Consider the following 18,497-nt stretch of genomic DNA (forward strand, 5'->3'; position numbering starts at 1 on the left):
TTTAAAAAGCATTTAGTGTGGTATTTGGGACACAGTAAGTACCCAAGAAATGTTAACAGCAATAATAAAATAACATTAATTTTACATTCCAAATCCTTTTATTGCATTAATTTACACTTTGAAAACTTTACATTGTTTTTTAAAATCTCAGCAGCTATATTTTTTCACTTCTGACTCAATGCTTATAAACTTCTATATGTTTCTCCATTCATTCAGTTTCTCAGGCATTCTTCTATTCAATAAATATTTTTTGGGTGCTTACTATATACCAGACCCTGTGTCAGGCACTGATAATTCAATGCTGAACACAACAAATAGGATCCTTTCCCTGAGCAGCTTACAGTCTACTCAGACAGGCGGGCATTAAACAAACCATCACAGGAAGAAGTACAGGATCACAAATGGTCTCAACATAGGCGTAAGTACATTTAAATAAAAAAGATAATGATCTTTAATAGAGTTAAGGCAAATAAGATTCAAGTTATAAAATTAGAACAAACTAGTCCTAATATCATGAAAATATTATACTTTCTTCTTGAGCCCCAATCCTAATATAATAAAGATTAACCTTAAAGCCTAGAATATGTGTTTCCAATAAGCTTCTACTTCTTTGCTCTATAAGGTAGCTGAAAAAAAAAACCATACTCTTTATTACAATTTTGCAACGGGCTCTGTTATGCAAATAATGACAATTTACACATGGCCATATTATTTAAAATGCTAGTTACACTAAAACTCTGTTAGCATTAGAAATACACTATTCTATTTTAATCTAACAGTCCTAGCCACAACATATATGTGTGTTTTGCCAGTGAAAACAAGCAGACACATTAATGAATACGCCTGTAATCCTAGCTCTTAGGGAGGGAGAGGTGGAAAGACAGCTGAAGCCCGGGAGTTTGAGATCTGCCTGAGCAGTGTAGCAAGACCCCTCCAAAAAAAGGAAATAAAAAAGACCAAAAAAAAGAGAGAGAATGTGACATGTATTGAGAACTCGGTAATATTAGGGATGAAATGGTAGCTACAGACTCTAAGGTTAAATTTAAAATGTGAAAGATTTGAAGTTATTTGGGGTATGACTTAGGGTGACCAGCCTCCCTAATTTGCTGGGGACTGTAGGGTTTCACTTGGGGAAGGACTTCCAGTGAGTCTCATAAACCAATGATGAAATGTATGCTGAATCAAGAATCATGATAAATCTAATTTGGGATACTTGCGGGTCGTGAATTTTAGTCCTTGAATTTTGATAGGTAACAGTATTTTAGTGTTTGCCATATCCATATCCCAGAAGCAGAAAGCCACGGAATAATAAATGGCTCCTCAAGCACACCTGGACTAGTCTACGACTTCCTAAAATAGGCAGAATTTAGCATCTGTGCTTTAACAAAGGTTTGAATAACATAGCCTTTAGAGAGGAGAGTTAAAGGTAAGAGAGAGACCACTGGTCTTTAGATAGGTGCCAAGAGCATCTCAATAGGTATAGAATGAAGAATAATACTAAATAATTCTGGCATTCTTGCTTTTTTCTTATTCTTCTCATGGAATGTATATATATGTAATCTGGATATATTACTTCCCTTACAAACCTTGAACCTTAATATGGTATTTAGCAGATGTTTGTTTTTAACAAAAAAAATTGTAGACTTGTGTATTTAAGGCTGAAGAGATTAATCTTTTATTTTAAAATTTTCTCTTTATAGATCAGTACCTGTTGCAAATTTATAGTTCAATTTAAAAAGAAATGGAAATTTTTAGTTTGTTGTCACACAGATGACTTTGCAGCTTGGTATTTATTTTATCAAACATCACTTATGTACCCTTTACAAATATAGCTTTGAGAAATGACATGGTTAGTTTTCTTAGCTTATGCTTCACAATGTACACAGTTTTGCCAATTGTTGTAATGTCAGTATGGGAAATGTAATATGCCAAATACAGCTACTGTATTTAGCAACTGTTCTAGTAAAGCATTCTCCAGCTGTCAGGGAGTCACAATCCATAGTCTTAAAAAGATGTTTCTGTCATCACTTTCATTAGCTTCAGATTATATGTGTCATTTGTTGGTTTTGGGTGTAAACTGGTGTGGGCAAATGTTTTTCTCAAAATGTATTTTTTTTTCAGACACGCAATTCCCTAGATATTAATTTTATTCCAGAAATTCAGAATCCACAAATAATTTTGTATTTTAACTACATTATTTCATTTATTTCATCTATTATGTATTATTATCATCTCTTATTTCATCTATCTTATTTTAATTTCTAATGCCAGAGTCCATCTGTGACTATTAAAGATGTAGAGAGGTTTGTTTGCCCTATATCATTTCCTAGTTCCCCCTAAGCATGTGCTTAATGGAGAGCTACAGCAGAGGACTGGGAAAGCCTTAAACTGTTGGGGAAATTGCAACAGAGAGTCTGTTTTCATTAAATTGAGAGCCCGAGTGACTGATTAATGTACATGCAATGAACTTAATAGATTTGAAGCAGTTTGCATTGTAAACACAGATGAACTAATGTCATACAACAGTAAAAAGGAGAAAATCTTTATTAAAAGATCCTGCAACACACAAATACATAAGAAATAGACTGTAATCCTAGCTACTCAGGAGGCTGAGGCAAGAGAATTGCCTGAACCCAGGAGGCGGAGGTTGCGGTGAGCCGAGATGGCGCCATTGCACTCCAGCCTGGGTAACAAGAGCGAAACTCCGTCTCAAAAAAAAAGAAAAAAAAAAAGAAAAAAAAAAGAAAGAAATAGACTTTAACCCAGAGCTTTCTCATTTACAAGGGCAAAAGAGAAAAACAGGACAGTTACTTCACTTTAATTGTTTAGAACAATGACTCCTAAATTAGTACTCCCTAAGGAAAGTTAAAGACAAGTAACCCGGACCTGGGCACCTCTCATCCCTGAATCAAACAAAGCAGCTCAATGTTCACTTGTTTTCCATATTAGACTAGTTGGTAAATGCTTAATAGCACTGGTGAGGGGGAGAGTAGGTTTAGATTGTAGTGCTTGAGACTTCTGTGGTGTAAATGTACATACTATGTCCAATTTCAAGATATCAACATGACATAACTGATCATAATGTTGGGAAGCGATGCGCGCCGTTGACTCTCTTGAGGTAAATACCTGTTTAGATAACTGGTTGTCTTCTTCAGTGCTTCTACTGTGCAAATTACAATTAATTACCAATGATAAGTTGATCACTCCAAGTGTATCTCTGGCTTCTCTTTCTCTTCTTAGCCTTTAGAATCCTTTTCTAATTACATATTAGATACCTTTATTTTCAGGTTCAGCAGACAATTTATACTCAGTATGTTCAAAACCAAATTCACTCTCCCATATACACACATATGCTCCTGAATTCCCTCTCTCTTAATGGCATCATTTTCTGCCCAATCATTGACAAGGAAACATGGAAGTTATCCTGTGTTTTAGCTTCCACATCAGTTGACCATTGAAGACTATTTATTTTACTCACAAAATACTTGTCAAATCAATCCTATTCTCTCCTTATCTGTACACCTTTAGTTCAGACCTTCGTTTTTGTATTCTAATAATATCCCTACTGGTTTTACCTTTTCCCATTCATTTCCAAATTTTTATGAGTTATTTTACCAAATATGGTTTGTATAACAAAACACTCATTGAAAACTATTCAGTGAAAACCCATGGACCTCACACACACTAAAATGTTTTGCCAGTTTGCTTCCAGCCTATTTTTTCATTTTTATCTGCCAACGAATCCCCCACACTAAATAAAGATGTTAAAAAATGATTTCAGTTCCTTTTCAACGACAAACTTAAGACGGATATCACAAATTAATCACAGCCAAGCTTTCCAGTGGAACAAAGATTCAGCTTCAGAAATCTCAACAATTAACCATGGCTTTCAAGCAGCTGTCTGGTCTATCCAGTGCCAAATGCAATGAATTGGTCTTCATTCATTATTTTGGAATGACATATGAGATTAAGGGGTCAGTCCAGTAGCATTTACTATCCTTTACTGAGCATATAATATGTTCTAGGAATTGCGCTACAGATTTTATCTTAAAAATTGTATCTCATTTAGTTCTCACAACAAATCTGTGAGGACCTGTATTCGATAAATACTAATTCTTCTTCTTCTTTTTTTTTTTTTAAAGTTTGATTGGTAAAGATGGCTTTTATTCATTTGGGGGAGTTAAAAAAATACAGTTTACATGAGATATGTGGAAAGAGGATACAAATCTATTAAAATATTTTTTTCAGAATATTTCATATAGGGTTAATCAATCAAAAGGACCCCTTTATTGATTTTCCTGACTAGTGAAATTTGCGCTAATGTGGGTACACCAAGTTGTGCTTCTTATTAAGTTATCACTGCAATAACAAACACCTAGGGATGGACACAGCACTCCATCCAAAAACCATGTGAACTCATTACCAAATTTTTATTATTGCTAGTATGTTGGTTGCTACATAACAGATATGAAAAAAATACAATGTAATCACAATAAGAACAATGTCAGAATTTCATGTCATCATTAGTAGAGCTACTGGCTGTAGCAAAAATATTTTAAATTATCAAAGCTAACCTAAAATCTTCACAGGTACAATATGTAGTGGTAAGCATTTAACTTTAAACAGCACAGCAGATTGTAAAAGTCACCCTATGTCATAAGAAGTATATACAAATAACTGTTTATGGTTCTACATATCTGAAAGATGTGCATGCTGCACTAAATGTTTAATGTGTCCTTGTCCAAAGGGAAATACAATATTAATTTTGTTTTGAGGACAAGTTGACTCCATAAAAAAATAGGTAACTTAGCCAAATATAAAAAGTTTCAGAAAATTCTGTTTCCAAGGTGGTGGGATTTTTAGGAAACTTATCTTTCTCAGGAACATAATGTCAAAAAACACTCTATAAATTCATCAAAGTTTAGTGATGAAGAGAAACAATAAATATTATGCAGTTTAGTTGGGGATACTTTGGAAGTGAATGCTGAAGATTAAAATTCAGAGAAGACCACAACCACATAACAGTTCACAGTTTCAGCTGAATGAAAAATTTTTTAAAAGCACATCCAATTTCTTCAAACAATTTGTTTCTTCTAAGATTTCAGGTTTAATTTTGTTTATCCCATGACGGGTAGTTCATAACACCAGGAAAAGAAAGGAAAAAAATATTTTATTTGCATTGTTCATATTTTTAATATTAATGTACATATCTAAGAATATTTGCTTCAGAGAGCTTTCATTCTACTTTTGTTTTATGTGTAATTAAAATTCAAGAAGATCTGACATCCCAAATATTTTCTTAATGTTTTTCTGTAAATGATCAGCAGAAAACACAAAATAAAGTGATCCTCCCACCTCAGTCTCCCAAGTAGCTGGTACTACAGGAGCGTGCCACCACACTCAGCTATTTGTTTATTTTTCATAGAGATAGCCTTTCACTATGTTGCATATGCGCCATCTATCATATTTTTTATTAACTAATTCTAACCTTAATAGTTTCTTGTTTTTAGATTTACCTCCAATTTTCCCATCCCATCTTAAATACTACCATAAACTATTGTGAAAACTCTTTTCTAAATCCACATCACAAGTTCCATCTCAAGAACCTATAATTTCTCCTGGTTCATCAGATCAATTTTAAATATCAGTCCTAAGATAACCCTATCAACTAATCTAACTTTGTTTTCTTACCTAATTATATTTTCCCTGTTCCCTAACACATACCTTCCACTTCAATCAGACTAATTTTCTTCATTTCCTCAATATGTCAGATTAATACTTCTCATTCTATCATGCTTAATTAGAAAATCTACTTGTCACTTACTTAAATTGTACCCATTCTACAAGATCCATTTCATAAAGTACTTGCTTGTGCCATATATTCTTCACAGTAACTTATATTTTATCTTGTATTGTTTATGACATTTAATCAATAAGCCATGTTTCTCACATAATTGAAGAATAGGCTGGTAAAATCTTAAGTGCTTAATCACTGTGTGTTGAATTGAGCTATTTTATTTATATACTTAACTTGAATTTATATGCTTGAATATTGTACTGTTGATGTTAAAAATTTTAAAAATCACAGTTGTATTATTTTATATTATTTATTTGGTCACTTCCAAGTTTTCTCAGCTACAGAGCCCACAAGGTCGAGACCACAGTGAGCTGTGTTTGTGCCACTGCACTCTCGTCCAGGCAACAGAGTAAGACCCTGTGTCAAAAATAAATAAAAATAAATGACAGATGAATCATGAAAACTTTATTCCACCATATGATGGAGTTTTACACATGTGGAAGTAAATGAATAAACTTTCAGGCACAAAGTCCTGGAAAATTTGATGCAGTTTATTCTGTCCAATATATAAAATAACCTAAGAAAGTAATGAGTACTTAGTGTAATTCTCCTATTTTCTGAGTTCACCTATTAAGGAAAGCTGAAGGGTGTTTTCATAGTCAAGATTCAAGTGAATGTAAGTCCCGAGGGATGAAAACTAAAGTATATATACACATATATGTTTTTAGGAGACTTTCTTAGGAGATACACACACATACACATCCCTCCTAAGAAAGTCTCAAGGAAAACAAATGTCACTGGGATGAGCCCTTTAGGAGACGCAGAATAAAAGACTGATCACAAATTGAAAGGCCAAAGAAGCTGCCACAGACAGAAATAGAGGCAACAGCCAGGAGCCAGGCTGAAACAGGAGGGCAACAAATCAAGTCAGGAAATAATTGCTATGAAGTACACTGGTGCCTTAATAGTGGCTGAATATGTGGGCTAGTTGAAAGGGGAAAAAGTCTCTTGATTCCATAGATACAACAACACATACTTCTAAAAGGAAATGCATTAAAAAGGGGAAGGAGAATTATTTTATTCCTTTAGAAAGTGTAAGATCAAAAGAGCAAAGAGCAACATTTCTCCAAATCTGCTCAAAATCTTGCCAGACATGGCATCATGTCAGTCTACTTCCACTTACAAAATTAGCCATAGTGCTTCATAGTGCTTCTAATTATGACCACTGCAAAAAAAAAAAAAAAAAAAATCGTAACAATCCTAATAAAATGTAAAATTGAAGTGAAAACTATTCATTTATACAACAGGTATCATACAAACTCACATTCTTAGAACTGGAAATTTATAACATCTAGATACCAATCGAATATGCAATTGTTTCTTCTGCACTATTTGCCCAGGAGAACCAATACTTCACAAAATATGTTTAGACAATATTAGCCGAGCAAAATTAATGACAAGAGAATGCCATGAGGTAATTTTGACAGTTGCTTTTCATATCATGAATACCCATCTTTCAAAAGAGGAAGCAATATTAAGTATGCTTAATATGGTTTAATCCTCTCAAAGACTTTGTAAGGTATGAATGAAATTTGCACATGTGTGTCAATTAGGTTTGAATACAGAAAACAGTAAGTTTCAGGTATTTTCAGAAAACAGGGATTTAAAACAGGGAATAAAATGCTAACCAAATCTCTAGAAAGGCTGGCGCGAGAGGCTCTAGGCTAGGAATTCAGAATGTTTCCTGAACACTGTAGAACTGATTTATTAGAGAACTATGACCTCTGGTACAATAAGAAAAGTGGAGACTCCAGAAGTCACTACAAAATTTACTGACTTCAAAAACACACCACTGTAGCTACAATTGTGAGATCAGGGAGCCATTGCTGCTGACACCACAACAGCCTCTCAAACCCTAGAACTTGGATGCTGGAACCCATCACAGAAAAATCGTTTCCACAATCCCACTTATTAGCAGAAAACAATGGAAGCAGCAGGAGGATGACCTCCACTTGACTTCTGCCTCCTAATCTCAACAAGTGCATCTAATTGGATGAAACTTACTTACATTTGGAAGTTTGGTGGCACAGGAATTTGGGATATGCAGTTTTTAGCTTTCTAGCTGCTGTAGTATAGAAATACACAGTACGAAAAAGTGCAAATGGTTGTCAGTTGGCCATATCCACCATACTGAGATTCAAAGGTTTTAGACATTTCTTATCCAAGGTCACAGAACTTGTGAGTGCTAGAGCAACAAACTTGAATTCAAAGATTTTGGCCACTTGCCCAGTGCTCTTTCCACTACATCAGTCTACAGCACTGATTACTCTCTGAAGACATTGGCCAAAGGAGACATATTTTCAAATCTTGTGCTAATTATATTTTTCAGTGAAGCATTAATTCAGGCATCTGTGAACACTGTTACCTTTTAGTCTTATGTCAAACCTAGTTCTTCTTCCAAATTCAGACTTAATCTTATTTTACAGTAATTACAGTTAAACCAACACTGCTAGGGTTTAATACCTTTGAGTATTTTTCTCAGCAGGCTTGCTGCTTAATCCATTTAATGTCAGAACAACACAAACCTTCTTATTAAAATGGGGGAAAGGACATTATTAGAGACTGCATTAGTGGTTTTTTTTTTCTTTTGGGTAAAACCCACCAATATGGCAAGATTTGCATCTTATTTTTATTTTGTTTTCTGCTGACCATATGCAGAAAAACATTAAAAAATGAAAGATTTCAGATGTTAAATCCTCTTGAATTCTAATAACACATAAAAGTAGAATGAAAGCTCTCTGAAGCAAATCTTCCAGCAAATCTAGGAAGATTTGTACTTTAATATTAAAAATATGAACTATGTGAATAAAATATTTGGAAAAAATCGAAAAAATATAATGCATCAGTGATATCTCATTCATATTAATCAAATCATCACTTTCAAATGCACTTGAAAATAATTTCGGGAATGTATTTTAAAATGCATATAGAATGACCTAAGCACAAAAAATCCTAACATATACCTTAAAAGAAAAATATAAATGAGTACTTAATACTTCCGCTTAGACTTAAGCAACAGCACTATATTAAAATTAAAGAGGTGATTAAATTCATATAAATTAATTGAAGGTAGATATCATTATTATAGTTACAAGAGATTTGTGTTCTTTAAACAAGGAAATGATTATTGTCCAGAAGTTGTTAGATCAAGTGGATCTAGTTTTGTGCTAACAGCATATAGAAAAGAATATAATAAACAACGTATGTGATTGTTAAGGATCAAATAAAGTTATCTGAGTCTTGTGTAGGTTAGATTACATCAGTTTCACAGATTATTTATCTCCACATATTAATTAGATACAGAAGGTTAACTCTGTTAGAGTGGATACATTTTTAAATCAAAAGGAACTCTTGTATTCAGCATACAAAGCAGTAAAGGCTGTGATTAATCTCAAGAGAAGTTTGAAGTGCTTACTAGAGAAAACAATCGATCCTGAGATTTTTCTGAACATTTCTATCTGTTACAGGAATCCATCTTTTTGTAAAAGACCATTTTCACTCCTGAAAGTCATTATGTACTCTCTCTGTGTGTGTGCATATATATACACGTGTGTATATTATATGTAGAGATGTATACGTGTATATATTATAGAGGTGTGTGTCTGTGTATATATATATAGTATATATATACACACACACACAGATATACCCCCCATTTATGTGTGTATATTATACACACACACACACACACACACACACACACACACCTCTATATATAATATACACACATATAAATGTTGGGGGGTATATTAGGGAGTGAGAGATCACACAAGAAGGCTTTTTCCTTTGCTTTTTACATAGGAAACTAAACCAATAGTTCAGTTTAACTTCTAAATTCATTCAGATTAGAAAGAAAAAAAGTCAAAAATTGTAATAGCATATTCTTTTTTTGTTGAAGAATTTTTCACATTAAAGTCAGTAGTATTCTTTGTTAAGTGGACTAGAGAGTATAACTTAAAAAATATATCCGTATCTCAGTTATCCCACATATTTAGTATCCTGTAAGAAATGACGAAAGACCAAAAGTTGTAAACTACAGAAGTTGAAGGAAGCTTTATACTTTTATATATACATATATATTATTTAATATACATATGTTTGTGTGTGTGTTCATTCTTTCTTAAAACTTGCTTTTTAAACAGACTTATGTTGGACATATAGTTCAATGTCAAAGACAGTGCTTTTCATTATGCTTTAGGTAAAATAATGAGGTCTAGATGACTCTAGTAAGAGCTAATTGGAAAATGTTAACAATTGACACATCATCTTTTCTGTTTTTTCTTTTTTGACTATGATTAAAAGCATGTGTAGAAAATATGGAAATCAAGTATTAAATCATGGGGACAGATATTTACCATCTATTTTTTTCTGAGTATAATATATAGTAATATAGAATTCAGAAATTAGTGGCTTAAATCAATGCCATTATTACCAAATTAACCATTATTATTCCAGTCATTTACTGAGCTGTATAGTTTGCAAATAAAACTTAAATTGCCACTTGAGAGACTTGACCCTTAAGAGGTAATGACATAAAGTGCTCAGTTTTGATAAGTATATTTCACTTTGTGCACTGATGTATTTTCCTCATCTTCTTGAGAGGACACTAAAAGATAAGAAAAGGGCTATTAAGTTACAGTTATTAAGTACTATTTCTTTTTGTTATTGAAAAAATATCATCTTTAGGTTGACTGATAATGGTATTTCTTTTAGAAGGACTGAGTGTTTATGTGCCTAAAAACCACAGCCTACTTTATAATTGGCTAATACCTTCAGTATGAACAAACTTTTTAAGAATAACTGCTGTATGTGAGGCTATTTCTTTTATTAATATTTCATGTAGGGCATGTTTATAAATGAGAAAATTCTATCAAAATGTCAACCTTTTTATACCCTAAAATAGGTAAATACTAATTAAAACCAAATGGTCTGGGGGATTGAATTACCCTATACTGACCTCCATTTTTCTCATCATCTTGTTAATGCAGTTCTTACTGAAATTAACATTTGTCTGAACTGCTTAAGAGTAACAAAAAAAATCAAAGTTTGCATTTTATATCTTTCATTTACTTTCCATATATAGTCAAAGCACTCTAGCAGGATTCAGACTGGTATTTTTACTAACATAGATGTATGCAGATTTTTAAAAAATATATTTTATAGGGGAAATTTGCTTCAAAGAATCAGACATACAAAAATCTGGCATAAATATGACCACTCACAAAATGTGTTTAAATAATATAGAAAAATACAACACAAATACGTAATGAATATTTGAAAACTCTGGTTTCTGAAGAGTTTAGATAGGGATTGTTTACATTATCATCTACTTGGTATTTCTTTAAATACCAGTGTATTCCAAAATAATTATTTATTTCACATGGTTTTCTCTGAAACATACTTGCTTTATGTAATTCTTTAAAGACTCAGATAACCAGAATGAATTCAACCTAAAGCCAGGATTTAAAGAATGTAAGAGATTTGCCCAAGATCTGGGTCTATACTGAATCCTTGCTACTCATTTCCATCAGAAACCCTTGCCTCTGTAAAGGCAGATGGGAGCTCCACCTATATTCAGGCAGGAAAACCACTCAATTAAAGTTTAAAGTTTTACCAGGAAAATTCTTACTGCTTGCTTTAGGAGGGAAGGGTGGAGAACATTCTGTTTTACAGGACACTCCACCCTCCACTATATCCCCTTGATTAATTATGTAATCAGATCTCCTTCATCAACTTACCAATCAGGTAATGGCAGAATATTTCTGATGCTTGGTATGGGGTCTGAGTGAGGACAGTCCTAAGAATATTACTTATAGCACCTGTTTTGCATAGCATTAATGTGAAAAGATTTAACTTGCAGTACAAATTAACATTTTTTCCAAGTTTTTTTTTTTTTTTTTTTTTTTAAAAACCATTATTTTAGCATGTAAGCCTTATGGATATAACTCCTGTTCTACTGATACACTATAAAGTCTTAGAAAAGTCAGTGGTTATATACAAGGAAGTGGATAAAGGAGAAATTTCAAATGCCTAAGAACCAGAAAAAAGATATTCATATGGTATTAGAAACTATTAGTATTTTAGTATAAATAACTTGCAGTTAATAAAAATTAGCTAAATTCTTGAAATGCACAAGTAACTAAACCTGTTGTCCAGGCCAGAGAGGCCATACAATGAAGATTTGGGATTCTAATGTTGTTCTTTGCAGAAACTTTGAGTCTTTTTACATTTATCTTACATCCTTTAGTATCTAGACTTAGAGTAAGGTCTAAAGCTTTATCTTATGTAAAAGCTGGGTGCCGAATATGTCTGTCCTGACCTCCCATGGAAACAGTTATCAGGCTTCAGATAATTATTTTGTCTCTCAATTTTTTAACTTGAAAGTACATGGCTATTTATTTTTGCTCTTATTTTTTCTTTTTGTTATGCAATTTTTCATGATATGGTAAGGTTGAAAGAATACCACAAATGTTTGTATACCTTTCAGATTTGTGTGTGTGTGTGTGTGTGTGTGTGTGTGTGTGTGTGTGTTGTGTGTATATATATATATATATATATATATATATATATATATATGTTGCAGCATGCATTTCCTGAGAATATTAGGATCTTCTCTTACCTAACCACAATACCTCTATCACCTGTAAAATCCCAATTCCAGGACACAGCCTAGATAAATTAAATAAAAATCTTTGTAGTGGAGCCAAAGAATCAGTAATTTTTACAGCTCCCAAGTGATTACAATATGCAACAAATGTTGAGAACCACTGTCTACCCATCAACTAAATTTGTTAAACATTTTCAGTAAAGAATACATTTTGTTTCTTAATAAGAATGATAGCCTTTTAAAATTTAGCAAATCTAAATTACAGATTTTAGGCAAGAGTTTTCTAATAATTTACATTTCCTTAAGCTGTTCTTATCAAATTAATATTTTATTTGTTAAATGTATTTTATCTTAATTTCAGTTTCTTCTGTATCACGATTTGAAATGCAGAAAATATGTATTGTTATGTAGATTCCAAATATATTTATCTCCAAAGTTAAATGGATTTTAGTAAAAATGATATTTAAACATATGTTTTAATAAAATGTTTAATAAATTAGATAGAAATCTTAGCATATGAAACAAAGTTTTTTCATAACCTTCCACATAATCGAATTTTAAATTAGGAGAAATAAAGGTCCAGAAAGAAAAAAATCAAAATCCAAACTTACTGAATGTTAACATTTAATAGCTAATGTACTTTCACGTCTTAAAAATCTAAATGTTTCTTAGAACAAAGCATTATCCATAAGTGAATAATTTTGAATAACAAATTATTCCTATATTGTAGTTTTTGTCAGAATTAAGATTAGCATTATCCTAAAACACATTTCTGAAAATTTTCAACACCTATTCATTACTTGTCTGTGGCTTGACACTGTTGTATCCAAGAAAGTAAAGAAGACATTAAGTATTTAAAAACAGCCCTGAGATATCTATGTCTGTTCTTCAGTGTCAGGAGTAAAAGCAAGCAATGTGTAAACTGATGATTTTTAATAAATGAATTAGAACAGTTCAAAGTGAGATAAGTTATACATTTTACACTGAAGTAGAAGTCACAAGATCCAGAATCTAGGCTATGATTAGCAGAGCACTTGATCTCCCTGGGCCTGAAGTTTCTCACCTGTTAAATGAAGGATTTAGCTCTGCCAAAGGTCTCAAACCTTCTCAGTTCACAGCATGCCTAGTGTCTCGGTAATGTTTTCATGGTATTGCAAGTTACAAGAAACACCTAGCAGTTTCATTTATTAAACAGTTAACTCCAAACTTATGTGTGTCTGTCCTAACAACTTAGTAGCTATTTAAAAACTAATGCACATTAACATTTTTCATTCTTAATGGGATGTGCACATCTATCTGTTGGGCACTTTACAACTTCTTAAACCTTGGAATAAACTTGGAAACCACTACCCTCATTTCCTGTTCTACAGTAATTTTCCCATAATCCCTGTTTTATTACAGAAATTTACAAAAAACAAACAAACAAACAAAAAAAAAACAGCCTCACAAAGATATGATGTTGTCAAAAGGAATAAATTACAATTTAATGTAGAAGTTATGAACTACCTCAAGATAGTGATTTGTATGGTGTCTGACTGATGTCACTCTGTTGGCCTTGAAAATTTAAAATATCCCATGGTAGTGCCCCTGTGAGTTTGTTGTGGCACTCCTAGGATGTCTCAGTGTATAGTTTAGGAAGCATGGAGTACCCTCTGTAAAATATTTCATACAGCTACAATATGTACTGTAAACTGTAAAAGCAGGGTATGAGTGAAATAGATAATTCTGAGGGCCTGAAGTAAGAAGCTGCAGAATTGAAGAGGAGATAAAAAGTGATAAATGTTCAGTCTGCATGAAATACCCCTTCCTCCCCGGTCACCTATAAAATGCCTACCCAAGCCTCAAAACTCAGCTCAAGCTCTCTGGATGACCTTCCCTTACCAAGTCAAATCCACCTATTATACATTCTCAGAGTATTCATTTCACAGTACTTGTCCCAGTTGTAATTATACATTCATTTGTGTAACTATCTTATTGATTCTTGTCTTCCTCATTAGAATGTAAGCTCCAAGAGGAAAGAACATGTCTGATATATAACTACTGTAACCCACAGTATCTGGTATATTACAGGGGGTAAAATCTTGCTTACTGAAATGAACTGTGACAGATAGGTTTAGCATTCATTTTGATTATTTTCCTTTATTCAAGAACAGCTGATATTTATAATGGCATTCCTAAAACATTTTTCTCATACTATTTCACAGGAGAAAGAAATCCATACACATACAGCTGCATCTGAAACCTCAGAAAGTAAGCTCAACTCAATTGATTAAGAGGATGTTCTCTGGATAAGGTAATCAAATGTTCACCAACTTATAGTCGAGTTAATTGTTATGAGAAAAAAAATCATGTAACTACAAAAAAGAAAACTGCTCACAAAAAAATTTTTTTAACTCTTAGCAGATGGCCACAAACCATACTTTGAGAACCATGTTCCACAGTGGCAATATAGGAAGTTTCTAGATAACGGCAGCTCATTTTTGTAAAATGGCATTACACTACACTGGTTTTATTCACATACTTGCAAAACTGTTAACGGAAGTTCATGTAACTATTAAAATGAATTCTGGGAATTGTATTGCTATTCCATTTTAATCTCAATTATGTAAAGACCTATTAACTAAGACTTTATGTAACATATGTAACATAATACAGTATGATATGACTTCTGGATAATGAAAATAATCCTAAAGTTAAACATAAAAAATAAGGGTTTGAAAGACAAAATAAGATACAAAATGACTGTACCAAATAGGTAACAACCTTAAAAAGGGAAGGATTTTTAAAAATTACTAAATTAAGATTGGGTCACTGGATTTAGTACATCTCTTTTCTGAAGAGGAATTATAAGCTACAGAATCAATAAATTATGTTCTGATATGAATTTTTCACCCTTAAAGTTCCTAGCTAGAAGTAAATTATTCTTTTCCATTTATACGTTTTAGATATGAGTAAGTATAGAAAATGAAGAAATGAAAGAGAAGGGAAAATACAGATGGTTGATTCTGTCTCTGCAATTGCTAATTCATGAACACCAACGTACACTGTCTTCTTTGGGAATTTGTTTCATCTTTTCCTTAAACTGAAAGCTGGCTTGCTGAAGCTATGACTTCCCTATAAACTCTCCCAAATATTGCCTAATTATTTTCTCTTATCACACATCAAGGATGTAAGGTGGATGTCCACCTACTTCCTTGTTGCCACTTCCCAGATCACTTTTACTTTATGCTCTTCTAAAATTAAAACAAAGATCATCGACCACAAATCACACTTGTTCTTTTGTAGCTCATGCTAGAATACCCTTTGTCAAATCTCCTTCATCATTCTGATCCAAAATTCAGTAACCTATTTCATCTTACCCCATCCTTCTTTTCTCCAGCTAGTAGACAGCTGCTCCTCAAACTTTACAAACATTTGAATCACCTGGAAGTTCTTGTGAACTTCAGGTTCTGAATTAGTAAGGACACCCAGAGTCTGCATTTCTTTTAACTCCCATGAGAAGCTGTGGAATACTCTGAACGGCAAAGCACTAGAAGTGCTGTTTCTGTTGCTATCTAATGTATTCGTCCTAATCTCCCATTTATGCTTTGGAACTCATTCTCTCCTGCCTTCACTATGTTAATATCTATCATTCCTTTACTGTTCTCTTGGGTTCCCTACACAGTTTATCTCCACCTGCTCTCAGCTGCTCAGTATTGCCCATTTGAAAAACTAAACTGGCCGGGCAAGGTGTCTGACGCCTGTAATCCCAGCACTTTGGGAGGCGGAGGCAGGTGGATCACGAGATACACGAGGTCAAGAGATGGAGACCATCATGACCAACACGGTGAAACTCTGTCTCTACTAATAATACAAAAATTAGCTGGGCTTGGTTGTGTGCACCTGTAGTCCCAGCTACTCGGGAGGCTGAAGCAGAATTGCTTGAGCCTGCGAGGCTGAAGTTGCATTGAGCCTAGATCACGCTACTGCACTCCAGCCTGGTGAATGAGTGAGACTCTGTCTAAAAGAAAAAAATAAATAAATAAATAAATAAATAAAATTAGAAAACCTTCATTTAACTCCTCATTCCCATAACCTACCATCTGATGTCTCTATCATCCACAGCTAAACATGGAAAAAGAAATGTCTGCTTGAGGATGCCAATTCTTCATCTCCGCCTCAATCCTGTACCCACTTCAATGTTATTTGCAGGCCCATTACCCCATCAACACAGCATTCACGGAAGTCATCAGTGAGTACCTATTGAGAAGACAAAAATGACATTTTCAGTTCTCATCTAATTTGAATTTCTCAACAGTATTCAATACTATTAACTACTCCCAATATTTTTCCATATTGTTCTCCATGACACAACACGTAATAGTCCCCTTAGTTTCTATTTTCCTGTCTATTGTAAAGACTTCCCCACATACACCCCCCTAAAAAAAGGTCAATGAAACGTCTAGCCTTCAAATCTCAACTCAAATCTGGCGTTCTGACTCCTCCCCAACTTGGAAAATATATAGTCCCGTTGGTTGTCTACCAGTTTCTTGTAGCCATAAGTTAGCTGACCCACCGTCCCTCAGACAGGTGAAGTTAAGCTCAGTATTTGTCATATCTTGATATACAGCCTAGCTACAAAGAGTTTGCCTAGGTACGAACATGGCTACGGGGGGGGGGAGGGGAGGGGGGCGTTGTTACGTCCTACGTCATCACGTGCTGGGATGAGGGTGGGGCCCTCAAGGAAGATAGAATGGAATCCAGTGGGCGGGGGCAAGAGGACGGGGCGGGGCTACGCAGGATCTGGGCGGGGCGGGGCCGGTGAGGGGTCGGGGGCGCTTCTGCTATTCAGCCGGTGCGCGCGGCGGCGGGAGGCAGCGGCGGGCTAGTCCCCTTGACGCTCTGTTCCGAGCGTACCCTGGACCGCCAGCTCAGACCAGGGGCAGCCGTGTAGCTGAACGGAAGCTGGAGGCAGCGGGGACTGGTGCCCGGCGCCGGAGCTCCGCGGGCGGGAAGCACCCAGGATTTGGGAAGTCCCGGGAGCAGTGCGGCGGCGCCTCCTTCACCCAAGGGGCCGCGGCGACGGTCACGGGGCGCGGCGCCCCCGTGCGCGACCCAGGCCAGGATTCTGAATAGCCCAGGCTCCTCCTCCTCCCGGGTCGCCTCACCTGCGGGCATTGCCGCGCCGCCTCCGCCGGTGGAGACGGCACCTGCGCCGCCTCGCTCGTGGGTCTCCGCCCCTCGCCACCCCTCACGGCGCCAGGCCCGGGCAGCTCACCTGGACTGGCGCGGAGTGCGGGAGCCGGGTCGCTGAAGCGCGGTGCCCACGCCGCTGTCCGGAGAGGACGCAGGTGGAGCGGGCACAACTCCGCGGAACCCGGCGCCGGCCTCCGCCGTCGACCCAGCCGACACCGAGTCCCGGGGACCCGGCTGCCCCTGCCCGAGGAGGAGCCGCCGCCGCCGCCGGCTGGGCACCATGAACAACAGCAGCGCCAACATCACCTACGCCAGTCGCAAGCGGCGGAAGCCGGTGCAGAAAACGTGAGTGTCCGGAGCGCGTTCTCATCGCGGGGGCTGGGCGCTCTGGCACGCGGGCGCGGGAGGCAGCCCCACCCCGCCCCCAAATCCCTGCGATCCTGGGGATTAGGTCCATTCCCGGCATTGCCCGTGGAGTCGCGGTTTGAAGGCCGGTCGGGAGACCGAGGACTTGGATTCTCCAGTTTTCAATGATTGCATTTAAAAAATTGTCCTCCCACTCATCATCGGCCCCCGCGCCAGTGCACACGCACCCTCTCACATTTGCAACTTTTTCTCTCTTCTTTAGTCCTAGTTTGTTGACAGCTCTCATCTGCCTTGTGCTGGTGGATTACTTAGTATAAACCTGTCGATATCTCCTTCCACTTTTAATACCCGCATGGGTTAAGTTAGAGGACCGTCTTAGTTCTCCTTCTTGGTAGAGTTTGGTAGTGCGAGATGTTTTAAAGAGCAAAACACGTGCCGAATTTTTGCAAAGGGGCAGAGTGCCTCTAAAGGTACTTTTTGGTCCCCATCAAC

General features: G+C 35.8%; 1 protein-coding gene and 1 long non-coding RNA gene across 2 annotated transcripts in view; both read left to right on the top strand.

The window, feature by feature from the left end:
* Positions 1 to 16,654, top strand: part of LOC141580106 (uncharacterized) — a 33,064-nt gene extending 16,410 nt beyond the window's left edge. The window contains exons 2-3 of the long non-coding RNA XR_012512156.1: positions 14,669 to 14,757; positions 16,569 to 16,654. This is a non-coding gene — a long non-coding RNA (uncharacterized LOC141580106). The remainder of the gene's footprint in view (positions 1 to 14,668; positions 14,758 to 16,568) is intronic.
* A 1,245-nt stretch (positions 16,655 to 17,899) lies between these two features.
* AHR (aryl hydrocarbon receptor) overlaps positions 17,900 to 18,497 on the top strand; it is a 46,646-nt gene continuing 46,048 nt past the window's right edge. Inside the window, exon 1 of the mRNA XM_003938677.4 lies at positions 17,900 to 17,984. Within this exon, the coding sequence (XP_003938726.3) occupies positions 17,920 to 17,984 (65 nt within the window). The 5' untranslated portion in view covers positions 17,900 to 17,919. The remainder of the gene's footprint in view (positions 17,985 to 18,497) is intronic.

Source organism: Saimiri boliviensis, chromosome 10 (assembly GCF_048565385.1).
Source record: "Saimiri boliviensis isolate mSaiBol1 chromosome 10, mSaiBol1.pri, whole genome shotgun sequence".
Lineage (NCBI taxonomy): Eukaryota > Metazoa > Chordata > Mammalia > Primates > Cebidae > Saimiri > Saimiri boliviensis.